At 42.3% G+C, this 18,019-nt stretch overlaps 1 protein-coding gene and 1 non-coding gene across 2 annotated transcripts in view; one reads left to right on the forward strand and one right to left on the reverse strand.

Moving 5' to 3' along the window:
- The window catches only part of LOC138981440 (3-ketoacyl-CoA thiolase A, peroxisomal-like), a 29,208-nt gene extending 15,883 nt beyond the window's left edge, over nucleotides 1–13,325 (reverse strand). The window contains exons 1-8 of the mRNA XM_070354356.1: nucleotides 13,094–13,325; nucleotides 12,351–12,444; nucleotides 10,823–10,877; nucleotides 8,139–8,218; nucleotides 6,842–6,884; nucleotides 6,100–6,201; nucleotides 2,580–2,660; nucleotides 311–407 (exon numbers count right to left, since the gene is read on the reverse strand). Of these exons, the coding sequence (XP_070210457.1) occupies nucleotides 311–407; nucleotides 2,580–2,660; nucleotides 6,100–6,201; nucleotides 6,842–6,884; nucleotides 8,139–8,218; nucleotides 10,823–10,877; nucleotides 12,351–12,444; nucleotides 13,094–13,258 (717 nt within the window). The 5' untranslated portion in view covers nucleotides 13,259–13,325. The remainder of the gene's footprint in view (nucleotides 1–310; nucleotides 408–2,579; nucleotides 2,661–6,099; nucleotides 6,202–6,841; nucleotides 6,885–8,138; nucleotides 8,219–10,822; nucleotides 10,878–12,350; nucleotides 12,445–13,093) is intronic.
- Nucleotides 13,326–13,395: 70 nt separating this feature from the next.
- On the forward strand, nucleotides 13,396–13,467 carry Trnae-uuc (transfer RNA glutamic acid (anticodon UUC)). Its single transcript has one exon. It is a non-coding gene; the product is annotated as a tRNA-Glu (tRNA).
- Nucleotides 13,468–18,019: the final 4,552 nt, after the last annotated feature.

Consider the following 18,019-nt stretch of genomic DNA (forward strand, 5'->3'; position numbering starts at 1 on the left):
CCTTCCCCAAAAGTATGCCCTCCCCCTTCCCCAAAAGTATGCCCTCCCCCTTCCCCCCCCCCCCCCCCCCCCTTCAATCCACCGCTCTACCCTAAAAGCATTCCCTTCCCCCCAAACCCTCCATAACCCACCCCTTTCTCCCTCCTCCCCGTTCCCCCCGCCCCTCTCCTTTCCATCACCCCACCCAAATAATGCAAAATTGCATGGGCGATCTGGAAATCTCAAAACGATCTCTGGAGCTTTGGAAATGCGGGGAATTACACCCGTGGGTAAAATCATCTCCCGTCTGTGTTGTGTACGTGTCACTTACTGTGACAGTTTTGAGTTGACCCCCTGCATCAGCCACTGTGGTAGTGACCGGTACAATCTCTGCGTCAAACAGCCCTGATGCTGCTGCTTTAGCCGCCCTGGACGCAGACAAATCAAAACACAACCAATTAAGTAGAAGTGCAGTGCCTGGCACTGCATACCCCAAGCGAAGGAGCCATCATTGAGAGAGAGAGAGAGAGAGAGAGAGAGAGAGAGAGAGAGAGAGAGAGAGAGAGAGAGAGAGAGAGAGAGAGAGAGAGGTTCCACACCTAGAAATCTTGTCAGTTGTTGTGGTTGTTGTTGTGGCTGTTGTGTTTGTTGTTGTTGTTGTTTTGATGACAATACTGTCCTTTTTTGTGTGTAATGTTCTTGTTGTTGTTTTGTTGTTATTGTTTCATACTTGTTTACTCTCTCTCTCTCTCTCTCTCTCTCTCTCTCTCTCTCTCTCTCTCTCTCTCTCTCTCTCTCTCTCTGTTTATGATGATATCTTTCCTCGGAAAATGCAGTGCTTTGGATGGTAAATGCATATATGTTTGGCAGAGAGAGAGAGAGAGAGAGAGAGAGAGAGAGAGAGAGAGAGAGAGAGAGAGCGATTACAAGCAAATGACGAAGTCTCGTCCAACATCTCGTGCTACGAGATATGATGTACACCTAGATTACCTGATTACAAGTAAATAACGAAGTCTCGTCCAACATCTCGTGCTACCAGATTTCATGTACACCAAGATTACCTGATTACAAGCAAATGACGAAGTCTCGTCCAATATCTCGTGCTACGAGATTTGATGTACACCTAGATTACCTGATTACAAGTAAATAACGAAGTCTCGTCCAACATCTCGTGCTACCAGATTTCATGTACACCAAGATTACCTGATTACAAGCAAATGACGAAGTCTCGTCCAATATCTCGTGCTACGAGATTTGATGTACACCTAGATTACCTGATTACAAGTAAATAACGAAGTCTCGTCCAACATCTCGATATCTTCAGTAAGGGACAACGGACCTTTTCACAAATGTTCATAAAAATCGGTTGAGAAATGGAAAATAACGGTTTTTAATGGATTTTTGTTGTTGGTGGTTGTGGTGGTGGTGTCGTTGTAGTTGTTGTTGTTGTTGTTGTTGTTGTTGTTGTTAGTGGTGGTGGTGGTGGTGTTGTTGTTTTTTTGTTGTTGGTGGTGGAGGTGTTGTTGTTGTTGTTGTTGTTGTTGTTGTTGTTGTCGTCGTCCATCATATCAACCAACTCACCAGGATTGCAAGTAATTCACGGTGTCTCTTACAACATCTCGTTGTTGGTGGTTGTGGTGGTTGTGGTGGTGGTGTCGTTGTAGTTGTTGTTGTTGTTGTTGTTGTTGTTGTTGTTGTTAGTGGTGGTGGTGGTGGTGTTGTTGTTTTTTTGTTGTTGGTGGTGGAGGTGTTGTTGTTGTTGTTGTTGTTGTTGTTGTCGTTGTCGTCGTCCATCATATCAACCAACTCACCAGGATTGCAAGTAATTCACGGTGTCTCTTACAACATCTCGTGCTACCAGATTTGATGTACACAAAGACTTTAGCTTGGAAATGGAATCCTCAAGTTTGACGTCATGGAAGATGTCATAACATTTTGAATTCAGCTCCTTGTGTTGAAGAGAATGATGTCATGAGTTTTGATTGTCTTCTTGACCTGGGTTTGACCTCCTTCTTTGTTATGACTTAGAAATTGGAAGCGCTTGTAACTGCCGTTTTCGATGTCGGATCAAAACGATTTATGTCTTAAAACCTTCCTGGGATCAATAACATTGCCTGTGCCAATTTGTGTTGTAGTCGAGTCAAAACTGTGAAAGTTTTAGGGGTTCTAACACACACACATCATTTGGTTGAAATCAACTCTAGTGTGGGACCAACCTAGCTTCGCTTGCTTCGCTCGCTTCGCTTGGATAAAAAAGAATAAAGAATAATGACATCTCACAACAGTAAAGGTTTAGGCTGCTAAAAATAAAAAATAAAAGAATAAAGAATAATGATAAAGAAAGGTGAGAAGAATGTGACGATGCATTAGGAAACCCAGAGTTATCCCAGGGAAAAAAACAAGGAACCTGAAGAGCACCAGGAAGAACGTAAACATGATAATAAACCTCCAACAGAGAGTGAAAAAGGAAACTATGATCAATTGTATTATTTTATTTTCCAATCTCCCAGGTCAACTTCCATGTTTAAAATATGTTCAGGTTCCTTGTTTAAAATAATTAAATAATTATTTTTATTGGAAACTATGATCAATCAACTTACTTTTGCTGAGATGCCAAAGCAAATTCATCCTGCGCACGTCTGCTAATTCCAAATCTGGACGCAACATTTTCTGAAGTGATTCTGTGAAAGAAAGATGATTTATAAATCTGAACTGTAATAAAACTAAAAGAGAAAACCAAAAAATGGAGAACACACCCAATCACATAAATGCATACAGGCACGCACGCACACACTTACACACATGCGTGTACACACAAACACACACACATGCACACACACACACATACACACAGCATTCTTTGAATGTGTATATAGCTGGACCTCCTTCTTCTTCTTCTGTGTTGGTGGGCTGCAACTGTGAGGTACACTTGTGTTTTTGCATGAGTGGGCTTATCATGTGTATGACCGGCACGGTTGGCCTAGTGGTAAGGCGTCCGCCCCGTGATCGGGAGGTCGTGGGTTCGAACCCCGGCCGGGTCATACCTAAGACTTTAAAATTGGCAATCTAGTGGCTGCTCCGCCTGGCGTCTGGCATTATGGGGTTAGTGCCAGGACTGGTTGGTCCGGTGTCAGAATAATGTGACTGGGTGAGACATGAAGCCTGTGCTGAGACTTCTGTCTTGTGTGTGGCGCACGTTATATGTCAAAGCAGCACCACCCTGATATGGCCCTTCGTGGTCGGCTGGGCGTTAAGCAAACAAACAAACAAACAAATCATGTGTATGGCTGTTTTATCCTTTGCCATTTAGACAGTCATACTCTATTTTTGGGGAATGCATGCTAGGTATTTTCATGTTTCTTGAAACAAGTCAACTCTGACATGGATTATAGGGTCTTTTCCATGCGTAGTTGGTCTTGTGCTTGCGCGAACACACGAAGGGGTACCAGCAGGTCCACATGGAAGTTGACCTGGGAGATTGGACAAATGTCCACCCTTATTCCATGAGGCAGACGGGCGCTGTGGCGGGGTGGTAAGACGTCGGCCTCTATAATCGGAAGGTCGAGGGTTCGAATCCCGGCTGCGGCCGCCTGGCGGGTTAAGTGTGGAGATTTTTCCGATCTCCCAGGTCAACTTATGTGCAGACCTGCTAGTGGCTTATCCCCCTTCGTGTGTACACGCAAGCACAAGACCAAGTGCGCACGGAAAAGATCCTGTAATCCATGTGAGTTCGGTGGGTTATAGAAACACGAAAATACCCAGCATGCTTCCTCCGAAAGCGGCGTATGGCTGCCTAAATGGCGGGGTAAAAACGGTCATACACGTAAAATTCCACTCGTGCGTGTGCAAAAACACGAGTGTACGTGGGAGTCTAAGCCCATGAACGAAGAAGAAGAAGAAGAATCCCATGAGGCACAACCGGGATTTCGAACCCAAACCTTCCACAGGTAAGAGCTGACTTTTTAACTCCCAGACTGTTGTGCCCGTTTGTAAACAGTAAAATGTGTCTGTATCAACCACTCAGTGAAATGTGTCTGTATCAACCACTCAGTAAAATGTGTCTGTATCAACCACTCAGTAAAATGTGTCTGTATCAACCACTCAGTGAAATGTGTCTGTATCAACCACTCAGTGAAACGTGTCTGTATCAACCACTCAGTAAAATGTGTCTGTATCAACCACTCAGTGAAATGTGTCTGTATCAACCACTCAGTAAAATGTGTCTGTATCAACCACTCAGTGAAATGTGTCTGTATCAACCACTCAGTGAAATGTGTCTGTATCAACCACTCAGTGAAATGTGTCTGTATCAACCACTCAGTGAAAGTGTTCATTGTAGACAGGTGGTGCGTATGGAAAGGTAGATTACATAGAAATAAACTTGTCATGGATCCTTTTGGGTTATAGTCGTTGTGGGCAGGTGGTCGTTATCAAAAGGTGGTCGCCAGCACAGGTTCAACTATACCGAGCAACAAAAGAAACGCGAATTATTTTTCGATATTTTAATTTTAAAAAACGCAGTTAATCTGAGAGTGACAATTTTCGGGATATAGATGCCCTATGCAGTCATGTGTAATAAAGCTGTTGTGTGAATATTTTCCCATTGCACGGGACAAGCAGTTTTCACGTGAAACACATGATGCGCGCTTACAGCATGTGCAAGCGGAGTAGGGAAAACCTCATGTGTGAGATGTGTTCACTGATGCATTAGCAATAAAAAGAGACCATGGCACGCTTACTGCCAGTCTCACTTTTGACAGAGTCAAGATGCCAAGATTGACACCAGAACGACGCGGGAGGGCAGTGGGTCGATTATCGGCTGGTGATGACCCAAAAGCGGTAGCAGTCGCTTTCAATGTGCATCTGTCAACAGTATATCGCCTTCAGCAACGTTTTGTCAACACTGGAAGCACTGCTGATACACAACGAAGTGGAAGACCTCGCGTTACCACACAGAGACAAGATCGCCAGATCCTGCGTCATCATTTGAGAAACCGATTCCATACAGCCCATGAAACAGCCAGGAACACCGTCGGGAACCACCAGAGACTCATCAGTGGCCAGACAGTACGCCGAAGACTTGCTGAGCGAGACCTCCAAAACTGCCGTCCAGCTAGAGGACCAGTCCTCACTCAAAGACATCGCATGGCGCGCCAGCAGCGGGCCCAGGATCACATCAACTGGACTGACTGGAGACAATGGCGAAACATTCTGTTCACTGATGAGAGCCGTTACTGCATCAATCATGTAGATGGGCGTGTCATAGTGTGGCGAAGAAGAGGTGAACGCTATGCTGGTGACTGTGTCATGGAACACAATGCCCAGGGTGGACCAAACGTCATGGTCTGGGGTGGAATCGGCCTCAACCAATCCCTGGGACCTGTGTTTTTCAACAATCTTGGTCCTGGTCGGGGAAACGGCATCACGGCACAGCGTTATATTGACCAGATCCTACAGCCTCATGTTGTGCCCTTTTTCCAGGCGCGCAGAAACTGTATTCTGCAGCAAGATAACGCTCGCCCGCACACAGCCAGGGTCAGTCACCCAGGCCTTCCTGAAGCAAAATAACAGCGACATCATGACCAGATCTGAATCCCATTGAACATTTCTGGGACCAACTTCAAAGAAAGCTCAACCAGTTACGCCCAGGACCAAGAACAGCCGCAGAACTGCGTCAGGCCCTTATCCATGCCTGGTGCAACATCCCGAGAGACGCCATCAACCGACTCATCCACTCCATGAGGCGCCGCTGCCAGGCCGTCATCAACGTTCATGGGGGTTACACACCGTACTGACCATCTGCAGAGGCTTCCTTTGCTCGTGGCAGCGAAAGAATATGCCATAGCCAAGAACAGTGTGCGAAGAACATACCACCGTGATTTTGATTTGTTTCGATGTTGAGTTTAAGAGAAATGAAATTTTTAGATTGTGATTAAACGTTTTTCTGGAGAAAATTCGCGTTTCTTTGTTGCTCGGTATATATAGTTCTAATCAGGTATATTCAACTAAACAAAAAACATGAATATTCAAGAAAAGGTGATTGCAGGTTCTTCTCGTGTGCATGCACTGTTCCTTCGTTCTATACATAGAACACTCACTCACACTCACACTCAAACTCACCCCATGGGTAACAGTGAATCCTGTGCTTTTGGGTAGTCCTTCAGTCTGGGATTCAGCTCAAACCCTGAAGCACCCATTGGGTTTTTCGACAAGGACTCTACTCTGTTTGTAGGAGAGTTTTAAAAAAATCAGAAAGACATATATAGAGGTTGGTTTTTAACTCAGTGCACTCTCATCCTATTCATTTATTTGCGTCTTGAATCACATTTTTGTGGTTGATCTTGCGATCGACACCTGCATCAGTAGGAAAAGCATAGCACACGAAATACGCAAGGTAACAAAACAAAAGAATCTGTTCAGGGTAGATAATTGGTTTGACTTTCTTTTCGTTTGTCAAAGTTGCAAAGTTTTGCCTATTGTGATTTCTTGTCGATTTGTCATTCGGCCCTACCATTTTTGTCTGGTCGATTTTGAGGGTACCCTTACTTGAGCAGCGGTCACGTGATCCCTGTAAAAGAAATATGTAACCCAAAAGGTGATCCTGCACGAAAATTAATGCTCTTATTTGGGGTTTGAAATCTGTTGCAATAATTTTTTGGCCAAGTTTAGTTGACATTGTATGTATATATATATGTTATTATCATTTAAAGGACTGAAAATGCATGTCACAAAATGGTACACAGCTCTGACGAATAACCCACGTCTATCTCTAGATGGTCACAATGCATTAATTATCTATGAATGTATGGTGACAATAATACATTTTTTGTGAAACTAATATGAAAATATTCAGGTGTCTGACCCTGCAGCAATGCCGATGTCACACTGCCCAGTCTTCAGGGAACCTGCAAAATAAAAGTTTATTTTATTCAAACAACAGTTTTAAAACATATTTGACCCTGTATTACTTGTCTTGGAAAACCTCCAAAAACCCCCAAAAACCTCATCAGAAATTAAGAAAATTCAGCCTTAGATCGTGTTTTGTTACATATTGGTTTGAAATCGTAACTCATATCTGCAACTTTTACCGTTCATGACTTTATTTTCATGTTTGTGTGAGGATTTACGAAGGTGCGGAAGCACTAATCACATGATGTCATCAATACTTGTGTTTTTGATTAACAAGAGTTACCTCCCTTGTATTGAAATGAATGCATCAACTTCGTCGAAAATTCGGCTCTGAACACAAAAATAAGGGTGCAAATAGCATGAATCATGCATGACTTCTAAGAGACATGTCAAAAACTTCAATTTGAAGTAAATTTAGATGGGTTTTTCAGGGTTTTTCGGAGGTTTTCGGAGTCAAGTAGTTCCCATTTGACTTGACTTAATCAGTGGTTAAGGCCCGTGAGGGCCTGTTTACCATTTCTTCTTCTTCTTCTTCTTCTTCTGCGTTTGTGGGCTGAAACTCCCATGTACACTCGTGTTTTTTGCACGAGTGGAATTTTACGTGTATGACCGTTTTTTACCCCGCCATTTAGGCAGCCAAAACGCCGTTTTCGGAGGAAGCATGCTGGGTATTTTCGTGTTTCTATAACCCACCGAACTCTGATATGGATTACAGGATCTTTTTCGTGCGCACTTGGTCTTGTGTACACACGGGGGTGTTCGGACACCGAGGAGAGTCTGCACACAAAGTTGACTCTGAGAAATAAATCTCTCGCCGAACGTGGGGACGAACTCACGCTGACAGCGGCCATACAAATCCAGCGCGCTACCGACTGAGCTACATCCCCGCCGTTTACTGTTTCAACGTTGATGAGAAAACAATACACAAGGTGTACAAAGTGGCAATGCGCGGCGATGTATAACGATTTGTATGTGTACATACCACTTAAGAGTTGTTTAAGAATTCATCAATCCCTTAAAAACTTTTACACAAACATCTCATGCAAATAATCTACTTAGCAAAATAGAAATTTTCACCTGATTTCAAACACCTTTTTTAGTCACCTTCCACAAACCAGTGTCAAATCCATGAGAACAGGTCTGATCCAGATTTGAATTCTTGTCACCAAAAACGTTTGTTTTTCTCTCAAAACTTCCTTTGCATCAAATCAAAGCGTTACACATGCAAACCTAGACAGTGTTTTACGCACCTGCCACATTCATGAAGGCTTGCAACCCTGAAGCGCACTGACGATTGGTATGGTACACTGGCACTGTCTCCGGCATCCCGCTGAAAATCAGCCAAGGTGAACAAAACACATTCAGACCCATTCTGATCAGTCATCGCTCAACGGCTATCGCCAGTTATCTCTCTGACCGGATGCTACAGTCCTACGCGAATCAATCAAAATAAGAATACAGAGTTATCTCCCATATGTTTTTCGCGAGCACTTATCTAAATTTGAGATCAGTGTTCACGAGACGAAAATGATTGCAGATTGGCCGACCTCGACAGTGATCTCCCTTCTGTTCTTCACAGTTATGATAAAGACATCGTTCTAAGGTCAAAACAAGTCGAAATTTTGGGACTGCTGCCGGAAGGAGACCGTAATATATGGTTTCATCACTGTCAACTGGTTACAGAAAAAATAGTCTGCTCCAGTGAGCGCTGAAACCAAACGGTTGATTATCACGTGACACTTTTGCCATATTTAGAGTTGTTTGCACAGTAAATACAGCCGCGAAAAATAACTCGGTTGAAACTGTCTTACATATCAATTCCTTTGTAATTTAAAAATTACAAAACACCATGAAAAATCATTATCGACGATCGCGAATCTGCTTATATCAATAATACATTAGGCCTAAAAAAAAATAGGTGTGGTTACGGTAACCTGACCTACCCTATTTTTAGGGGCCGACCCTATAACTTTTTATTACATTTGTCACAAAAAAAACAAAAAAAACAAAAAAAACACCAAAAAAACGAGTGCAGAAAACGCAATGAAAGTGAAAGCGCCCGAGTCGCACACTTATTTCCCTGTCAAGTAGGTTTAATTTGTACACATTAGAAAAAAAAGTTAAAAAAAACAAGTCGCGTAAGGCGAAAATACAATATTTAGTCAAGTAGCTGTCGAACTCACAGAATAAAACTGAACGCAACGCAACGCAGCAAGACCGTATACTCGTAGCATCGTCACTCCACCGCCCGTGGCAAAGGCAGTGCACGTGGAATTGACAAGAAGAGCGAGGTATTCGTTGCGCTGAGAAGGATAGCACGCTTTTCTGTACCTCTCTTTGTTTTAACTTTCTGAGCGTGTTTTTAATCCAAACATATCATATCTATATATTTTTGGAATCAGGAACAGACAAGGAATAAGATGAAAGTGTTTTTAAATTGATTTTGAAAAAAAAAATTTGATAATAATTTTTATATATTTAATTTTCAGAGCTTGTTTTTAATCCGAATATAACATATTTATATGTTTTTGGAATCAGCAAATGATGGAGAATAAGATAAACGTAAATTTGGATCGTTTTATAAATTTTTATTTTTTTTTTACAATTTTCAGATTTCTAATGACCAAAGTCATTAATTAATTTTTAAGCCACCAAGCTGAAATGCAATACCGAACCCCGGGCTTCGTTGAAGAGTACTTGACCAAAATTTCAACCAATTTGGTTGAAAAATGAGGGCGTGACAGTGCCGCCTCAACTTTCACGAAAAGCCGGATATGACGTCATCAAAGACATTTATCAAAAAAATGAAAAAAACGTTCGGGGATTTCATACCCAGGAACTCTCATGTCAAATTTCATAAAGATCGGTCCAGTAGTTTAGTCTGAATCGCTCTACACACACACACACACACACGCACGCACGCACGCACGCACACACATACGCACATACACCACGACCCTCGTTTCGATTCCCCCTCGATGTTAAAATATTTAGTCAAAACTTGACTAAATATAAAAAGTGATTGCCTACCTTCCTACCCTATTTTTTTTGGCTATGTTACCTTAACCACACCTATTTATTTTTTTGCCTAATTAAAAAGGGGGGTTCTACTGTACACTGTGCAGTGTTGGTTGGTTGGTTGGTTGGTTGGTTGGTTGGTTGGTTGGTTGGTTGGTTGTTAGTTTTTCATGTCCCTTCCACCTATTTGGCTATTCGGGACTGATTCTATTTAATTTGTTTCCTTTTTCAATGTACTACGGCATACAGTCCCCGGCCGGGTCATACCTAAGACTTTAAAATTGGCAATCTAGTGGCTGCTCCGCCTGGCGTCTGGCATTATGGGGTTAGTGCTAGGACTGGTTGGTCCGGTGTCAGAATAATGTGACTGGGTGAGACATGAAGCCTGTGCTGCGACTTCTGTCTTGTGTGTGGCGCACGTTATATATATGTCAAAGCAGCACCGCCCTGATATGGCCCTTCGTGGTCGGCTGGGCGTTAAGCAAACAAACAAACAAACAAACGGCATACAGTGCAGAATAACTATCATCACATCTTTTGTGTAAAGTCATGTCTTTTTTGCCAAGGTCACAAGATACTGAGACTTGATGCATCTCTCTCTCTCTCTCTCTCTCTCTCTCTCTCTCTCTCTCTCTCTCTCTCTCTCTCTCTCTCTCTCTCTCTCTCTCTCTCTCTCTCTCTCTCTCTCTAGGTGTCACCATTTAATTAGTCTTATTCTCTCCAGTTATTAAAAAGTCAGATTTTCTTTTCATTGCCTTTCATATTAACAAATTTCATGCCGATTACTTTTTTGTATTGAAATGGCAGCAGCACGACTTTCTTGTATAGATTGATAAAAACTTACTTGTCCTTTCATTGACATGAACTTTCTACTGACAAAAGATGAACTTTCTACTTGCAAAAGACTTGAATTCACCTGAAGAACTGGGCCACGCGAGCTGTAAGCGCGATCTTTGGGTCACCCACATTGCCTGGAAAGAGAATAGTGTTATTAATGGAAGGGCGCTGGTTCTGAGCGATGCTTCGTTCTCGAGATAGGTGTGACCACATGATGTCATTTATACTTTCGTCATCGAAGATCTTTGGTATTTCAATCAGTGTCATTTCCCAGTTCTGTGTTCTGCGGTCGTTTTGACTGATTTGACAAGTTGAGAAAACCAATGACATTTTATTTTTGCGAAGCAACTGAATATGACATTGAGAAAAGAAAGTGTGCAGAAGTATGTTTGGGTCCTGCAAGACTTTATGACCAACGATTTCTCCCTTGGAAGAAAATGAAGATGTCTGCTTTTCGTCTGCTTTGAAGGTAGGGAGATTTTACAGTGCACACGGTAAATTGCAAGTCGCAATGGACAAGAATGTTCTTATTCTTCTTTCTCCGAAGTACCGTAGATTTGTTCTTGGCCATATTTTTGAGCTGTGCATTGTTATATTATGAAAAAAACACGTTTGAACGCAAATTCGCAAAGAATTTTGATCATTTGCTCCGGAACTGCAACATCGATTTGCCATAACAAAAAATTCTGGAGCAATATGCGGGAACAGTCTGGTAGTGTCATATTTGGAAGAATTGCTCATAATTTACATAGCACTCCGGCCCTGTTCTTTTTTTTGTCACACCCAAAACCGTTATTTGTTTTGAGCGACGCAGCGTTATATGTGATTGGAGGGTTAGTCTTGGTCAATGACACTAACAACATTTTAGAAGACTGATTGATACATGGTCTAGCTCGTTGACTGACAGATTTGCATTCAATAACTATGGCCGTGGCTGTAACGATTTTAATAACTGAGCTAATTAATCACAAGCCTATGGGTATAAATGTGCTTGCCACTTAGATCAAAAGTTAAATTGTAACAGCTGTTACTCTGTGTCTTTAATGTGCTAGCTGACAAAAACACACTAAAATATCATTTTTTTTAGATATCTAGCTGGATTTATACAAGCCGAAACCAAGATTGCTGAAAACAGTATATATTCTGACAAGGGAAAAACGTACGTTGTTAATAAGCAATAGACCCTTTCAGTTGTCCAAGCTTTCGCAAACTTCAAAGCATAGCAAAGCATGTGGTACAGTACAGCTATCTCGCGCGAGCTGCGGTGCTAGGAGGCGAGAGTGTATATGAAATGGTTTGATGGCTATAGCTACGCAAAAAATTAGTAAACACCATTGGTTGATACCGAAAAAGTCGTCTGCATAGTGTTTGGTAAACAGCCATGAACAGCCGATCGAATTGGCAGCAGTGCAGCGGCCATTTTTTCTCACGGAGCAAGCATGTCCAAGGCTTCCTATCATTCTCTCGCCAAATCCTAGCGTTCCTCGCGGCAAGAATTGCCCAAGAAATGGAACTTCCTCGCCCCATTTGCCAATTCTCGCCTTAAAGAAACGGGGAACTGCTCTGCAGATATCGAAAAGGTCTCTTAGAAGTTGCAGAGGCCTTACCCACACAGACGTCTGCGATGTCACTAGCGGAGAGACCTGTGTCTGACAGCACTCCCTGGAACACCGCTGCCAGCATGTCGTCCACATAGGTATCCTGCAATTTCACAATTGAAGATGGTAATAAGGACTACATAAGTACCATCATATTATGGTATGCATACTATCCTAAGCGGATGATGACATTATTGAGTTTTACTTGAAGTCTTCGGAATAACAGAATATATGACCCATATATATCATGCAGGATCTATGTAACACTGAACAACCTTTACAATTACAGTCTACATACAAACCTGCACATGTAAAAAAATAAATTAACTACGTTTTACATTTGCTGAAGCTTGCAGTTCAGTGTCCACTTTGCCTTGCCTTCATCCTACGTTTATCAGGTGAAATACATCAAGTTCCTCAGGATTACTTGCTCTCGCAACACAAACACATCCACTCACATCCTCACTGGCACACAAACACACACTCACAGTGCACACACTAGCAACACACACACACACATACACAAACACATCCACCCACATCCTCACTGGCACACAAACACACACACACACACACTAGCCTACTCACTAGCAACACACACACACACACACACACACACATGTATACATACACATCCACACACATCCAACACACACACACGCACCACGTCTATGATTCTGTTGGACTGTGTAGCTATAGATTTAGGAGAATAAACTAGAACAGCGGTGGAAGAGAGGGGGCACATTGCAAACCTTGAAGTAGCCCCTCTTCGCTTTAGTGATTGGAGTGCGCAGAGCAGACACCACCACGATGTCGTCTGCTTTTCGCTGGTAGCTCGGAAGTGATGCTACTTCTCTCAGGCCGACAGACTGTTCTGCGGCATTGAGATGTTGGAAAATGGTCGTCAGTCGCTCCATTTTGTCTAGAGCTTGAAGGCAGCTTCACTTGTCACAGACTCCAAAGTTCGGTGGATAACCTTTGAACCGTTGACGTCATTAAAGTGCGCGACAAGGTGTCCTGTTAAGAAGCTACGTTGGTGCTCATTCTAACAGCTTCCCATGTGGTCTAGTGGTTAGGATTCCTGGCTTTCACCCAGGCGGCCCGGGTTCGATTCCCGGCATGGGAACAATTTTTTTCTTTCTCTATTCTGAACGTTAACTCATTAGGCCTTTTCATAGTTTATCAGGTACCTATATTTGGTCTATGGTTTTATTAATTGCCTCTTGATTTGAATGAGTCAGTCGTTCCAGCTTTTCTGTTCGAAAACATATATGAATATATTTAATTCAGTTAACTTCGTTTTAATGTATCATGCATGAATTTGGAATGCCCAATGTTATTCCCCTTGTCACGTTTTGTAATCGTATGATGGGGATTACGATCACACCATTCTCTGTTCAATTGTATCTTAATTGTAACTGTTGTGGAAGTGATTTCCATTGTATTTCTTTTCTTTTCACATGTTGTCAAGTTTTGACTAAAAGTATTCATATAAACTGACTGGGAAACAAGACGCGGGTAGGGCCTAATGGTGTGTGTGTGTGTGTGTGTGTTTGTGATGTTGTTTCTTTCTTTTTTCAGTAAAGTATTGATATTGTGAGTATAGTCAGGGGTGGGACTCTCTTGTGATGAAACAAGAGGAAATCCCTTTTATCTAGGGGGGTTCGGGGGCATCCCCCCCCCCCCCTTCCCGACATTTTTTTAAAATGGTACATTAAAATATGTGCAATCTGGTGCATTCTGAAACTAAAATTCAACTTGTTTGGATTAGGGTAAAAAAAAAAAAAAAAAAGGCATTCTTCTCCCCCCCCCCCCCCCCCCCCCCCAAACAAAAAAACCCCCACCACCAAACACACTTTCACACACCATTGTTAACATTGTAATGGTGCATACTTACGTAATGAACCATGTATCCATAATCCAATAGTATGATTCAATGCATTGAAGCTCAAAATGACTTAGTAAGTTAGTTATCAGGAGTTTTCAGTCAGCATAATTTAACTCTCAAGCCTCCGGTGTTCTGTTCCATCTTCACTTCCCTCCATATATCATTCAGTCAACAAGTTATAGATACTGTGATGAAATGGGACGCGGAAAAATAGATTACTCCAGCGGAATTCGTAAGTTGTGTCCACGGAAATCAATCCGCGGAAAAGTCCCACCCCTGATAGTACATTGTGGCAAGCTGAAACTGCCACCGTTTTACATCTTCAGACGACTTCGTGAAATCCTCAGTCATCATTGAAGAGAAAGAAGTCCGATGACCGAGTACCTTCACGGAGAGGCATTGACTGAGGCTCAAGGATACACACACACACACACACACACTGACACACACACACACACTGACACACACACACACACACACACACACACACACTGACACACACACACACACACACACACACACACACACTGACACACACACACACACATACACACACACACACACACACACTGACACACACACACACACACACACACACACACACACACACACACACACACACACACACTGACTCAAAGGAGCGTTTGCATGAATATTTACTAGGTCAAGTGATTTTATTTACATCAATGATGATCAAGTCACAAGCAAACTAAACAATATCAAATAATAATAACGCCGACTTTGTCACTGGATTCCCTTAGACACACAGCAATATCACATTGAATATATGCGAAAGAGAGACGGAGAGAGAGAGAGAGAGAGAGAGAGAGTGTGTGTGTGTGTGTGTATGTGTGTGTGTGTGTGTGTGTGTGTGTGTGTGTGTGTGTGTGTGTGTGTGTGTGTGTGTGTGTGTGCTGTGTTATTCTAAAGGCACAGTAAGCCTCCCGTAAACCATCACAGATACGGTCAGGCTTTTACACACAGTACAAACACCCTTTCATTTAAGACACTCACCGATTGAGAACATCCTAGGTGCCCTCCGTAAAGAGCGAACAATTTTCAAAGAATTTATTTCTGCGTGGTTTATCTTACCCCTGAGCCATCGTGAACCCGTGTGATCCAGTTTCCCTTTTTGGCTCACGAAGTCAATCAATCAATCAATCAATGAGGCTTATATCGCGCATATTCCGTGGGTACAGTTCTAGGCGCTCTGCAGTGATGCCGTGTGAGATGAAATTTTATACGGCCAGTAGATTGCAGCCATTTCGGCGCATATTTACCTTTCACGGCCTATTATTCCAAGTCACACGGGTATAGGTAGACAATTATTAACTGTGCCTAAGCAATTTTGCCAGGAAAGACCCTTTTGTCAATCGTGGGATCTTTAACGTGCACACCCAATGTAGTGTAGCCTATGCGATCGTAACTTTGTCTGTCTGTGCGTGCGTGCGTATGTGCGTATGTGCGTATGTGCGTGCGTGCGTGTGTATGTCTGTGGTAGAAACTTTAACATTTCGTCATTTGAAGACGTCACATTATGGCGTAAGAGGGTTAGACGTCACGCGAAGGAATGTCTCGGTCATTGTTATTTTGAGCGGGCCGAGACTATTTGGCAGTCGTGTCTGTAAGTAGGCTACATGCAGACTGAGACAGATCTAGATCTAGTGTCTCTCTTTCTTGCACAGTGTCACCAATGCTTACTGTGTGTGTGTGTGTATGTGTGACGGAGTGATTGAGTTTGTGTTACTGTTTGTCGATTTCTTACGTGAGCCTTGAAGGCTTCGCCTCTTGTTCACAATGTAGTCGTCAGTTAGTCATTTGAATGCGACTCGATGTGAGCTTATCTACAATAGCACGGTTTTTTTATGCACGAAACAAACGGCTGTGGTTCACAAGAACTCTAGCGATGGCTTTTGACTGTTGAGAGGAACGGCGATATGCATAAACCGTCGTCTGCTACGACCCTTGCGTGACCCTGTTTCCGGGCTTTTCTTTTTTCAAACTTTCACAACTTCGAATTGTACTGATCTTGTCTTGATGAAAAAAGAATTCTTTTTTGATTAAAGAATGTTTGTGTAAGAAGCTGTCAATTTATTATTTAGATTTTTTTTAGGTCTAGCGCAAAAACGCACCACGGTCCAAAAACATTCTGATAATCATCGATCCACGGCTATCGCCAGTTTACATCGATAGAATGAGACCCGAAGGGAAGTAACTCATTATTGATCTGAGTTCAGGATGGGTCCAAAAAGTGTTCGAGACAATCTGCAAAATTCAGTAATTCTTTAAAAAAAATTGCTCGCTCTTTACGTAGGGCACCTAGGATGTTCCCGTTTGGTGAGCGTTCAAATGGAAGGGTGTTTGTACTGTGTGTAAAAGCCTGACAGTATCTGTGATGGTTTACGGGAGGCTTACTGTCCGGGCGTGATTTCCGGTATTGAATATTCATAACAGCCGTCCAGCACCAAAACGAGGCGCCATTGTTGTAGAGGACCAAGTCCACGAAAATAAATTCTTTGAAAATTTCTCACGCTCGACAGAAAGCAGCCAGGATGTTCCCGTTCGGTGAGCGTTCAAATGAAAGTATGCCTGTACTGTATGTAGACGCTCGGGGAGCTCTGTGATGGTTTACGGGAGGCTTACTGTGCCTTTAAGTGTTTTGTCTTAATGTCTTCGCAAGTGCATATGCACGCATGTGTTTGACACTGATCAAACCAGAACGAGCAAAATCATTCTCTCTCATTCTCAATTAACATATATTGAGCTGCATCAACGTTCCCCGTAAAATAAATTAATTTTTTTTTTAAGTAAATACTACAGAAAATGATAATTTAAAAAAAAGAATAAAAAGGGAGATAACGACACTGGGTAAGAAAGTGTAACGTACTGAAAGGATACGATGGCGTATTATACATGTACATGCGCAGCTGGGATGAAACAAATCGAAGGAAAACTTCTGTGACTGTGTTATACGCATATGTTCCAATAGTCATGCACTTTCAAACACATCATTAAAAGTAATTATGTGTATACATGTCTAAGTATGTGTGATTCTGTTACAAGTGAGGTAACCGTGAGCTTACATTTGTTTTCGCAATTATTTTTCCAGTGCTTTCAGCAGGCAAAATCACACAGACTGTCTTCTTTGTATTCTTCCTCATTGAGGAAACTGTGTATCTGTGAATCACACGAGACGGTTATCTCTCTAACAACAACAACAACAACAACAACAACAACAACAACAACAAATCAAATCAAATCAAATCAACAACATAACAACAACAACAACAGTCTTAGTCCAGACAAAAGCCGCTTTTAAGTTTCTGATGGACTATGTCCAGTTAAGTACTGCTAGAGGGGCAAATACCAGAAAAATAATAAGAATAATATTTTTTTTAAACTAAAAAAAAACCCTACACACAACTGAATTACCTCAGTAGGAACTGTGCAATGTACTCTGTAGGCATTGTGACACATTACCCGTAAAGGCATTGTGACACATTACTCGTAAGTGACTCGAATCTCTACAAAACCATACGACTGCTGTCAAAGCTTTTGTGTCACTCACTATATTGACATTTAAACTGACCTAAGCCTTGTCATAATTCAACCATAATGCGCCACTACAGGGCAGAGTTCTTGTCGCTTTAAAACAGATTTAAAAACAAAAATTATGTGTACGGGGGGTGGGTGCATGTTCGTCCTGTGTTAAAATCTAGGGGGGGGGGTGGGTGCGTGTTTATCCTGCGTTAAAATCTAACACCCATCAATCCTATCAGCATCTTGTCAG

This window comes from Littorina saxatilis, linkage group LG12 (assembly GCF_037325665.1).
Source record: "Littorina saxatilis isolate snail1 linkage group LG12, US_GU_Lsax_2.0, whole genome shotgun sequence".
In the NCBI taxonomy this organism is placed as follows: Eukaryota; Metazoa; Mollusca; class Gastropoda; order Littorinimorpha; family Littorinidae; genus Littorina; species Littorina saxatilis.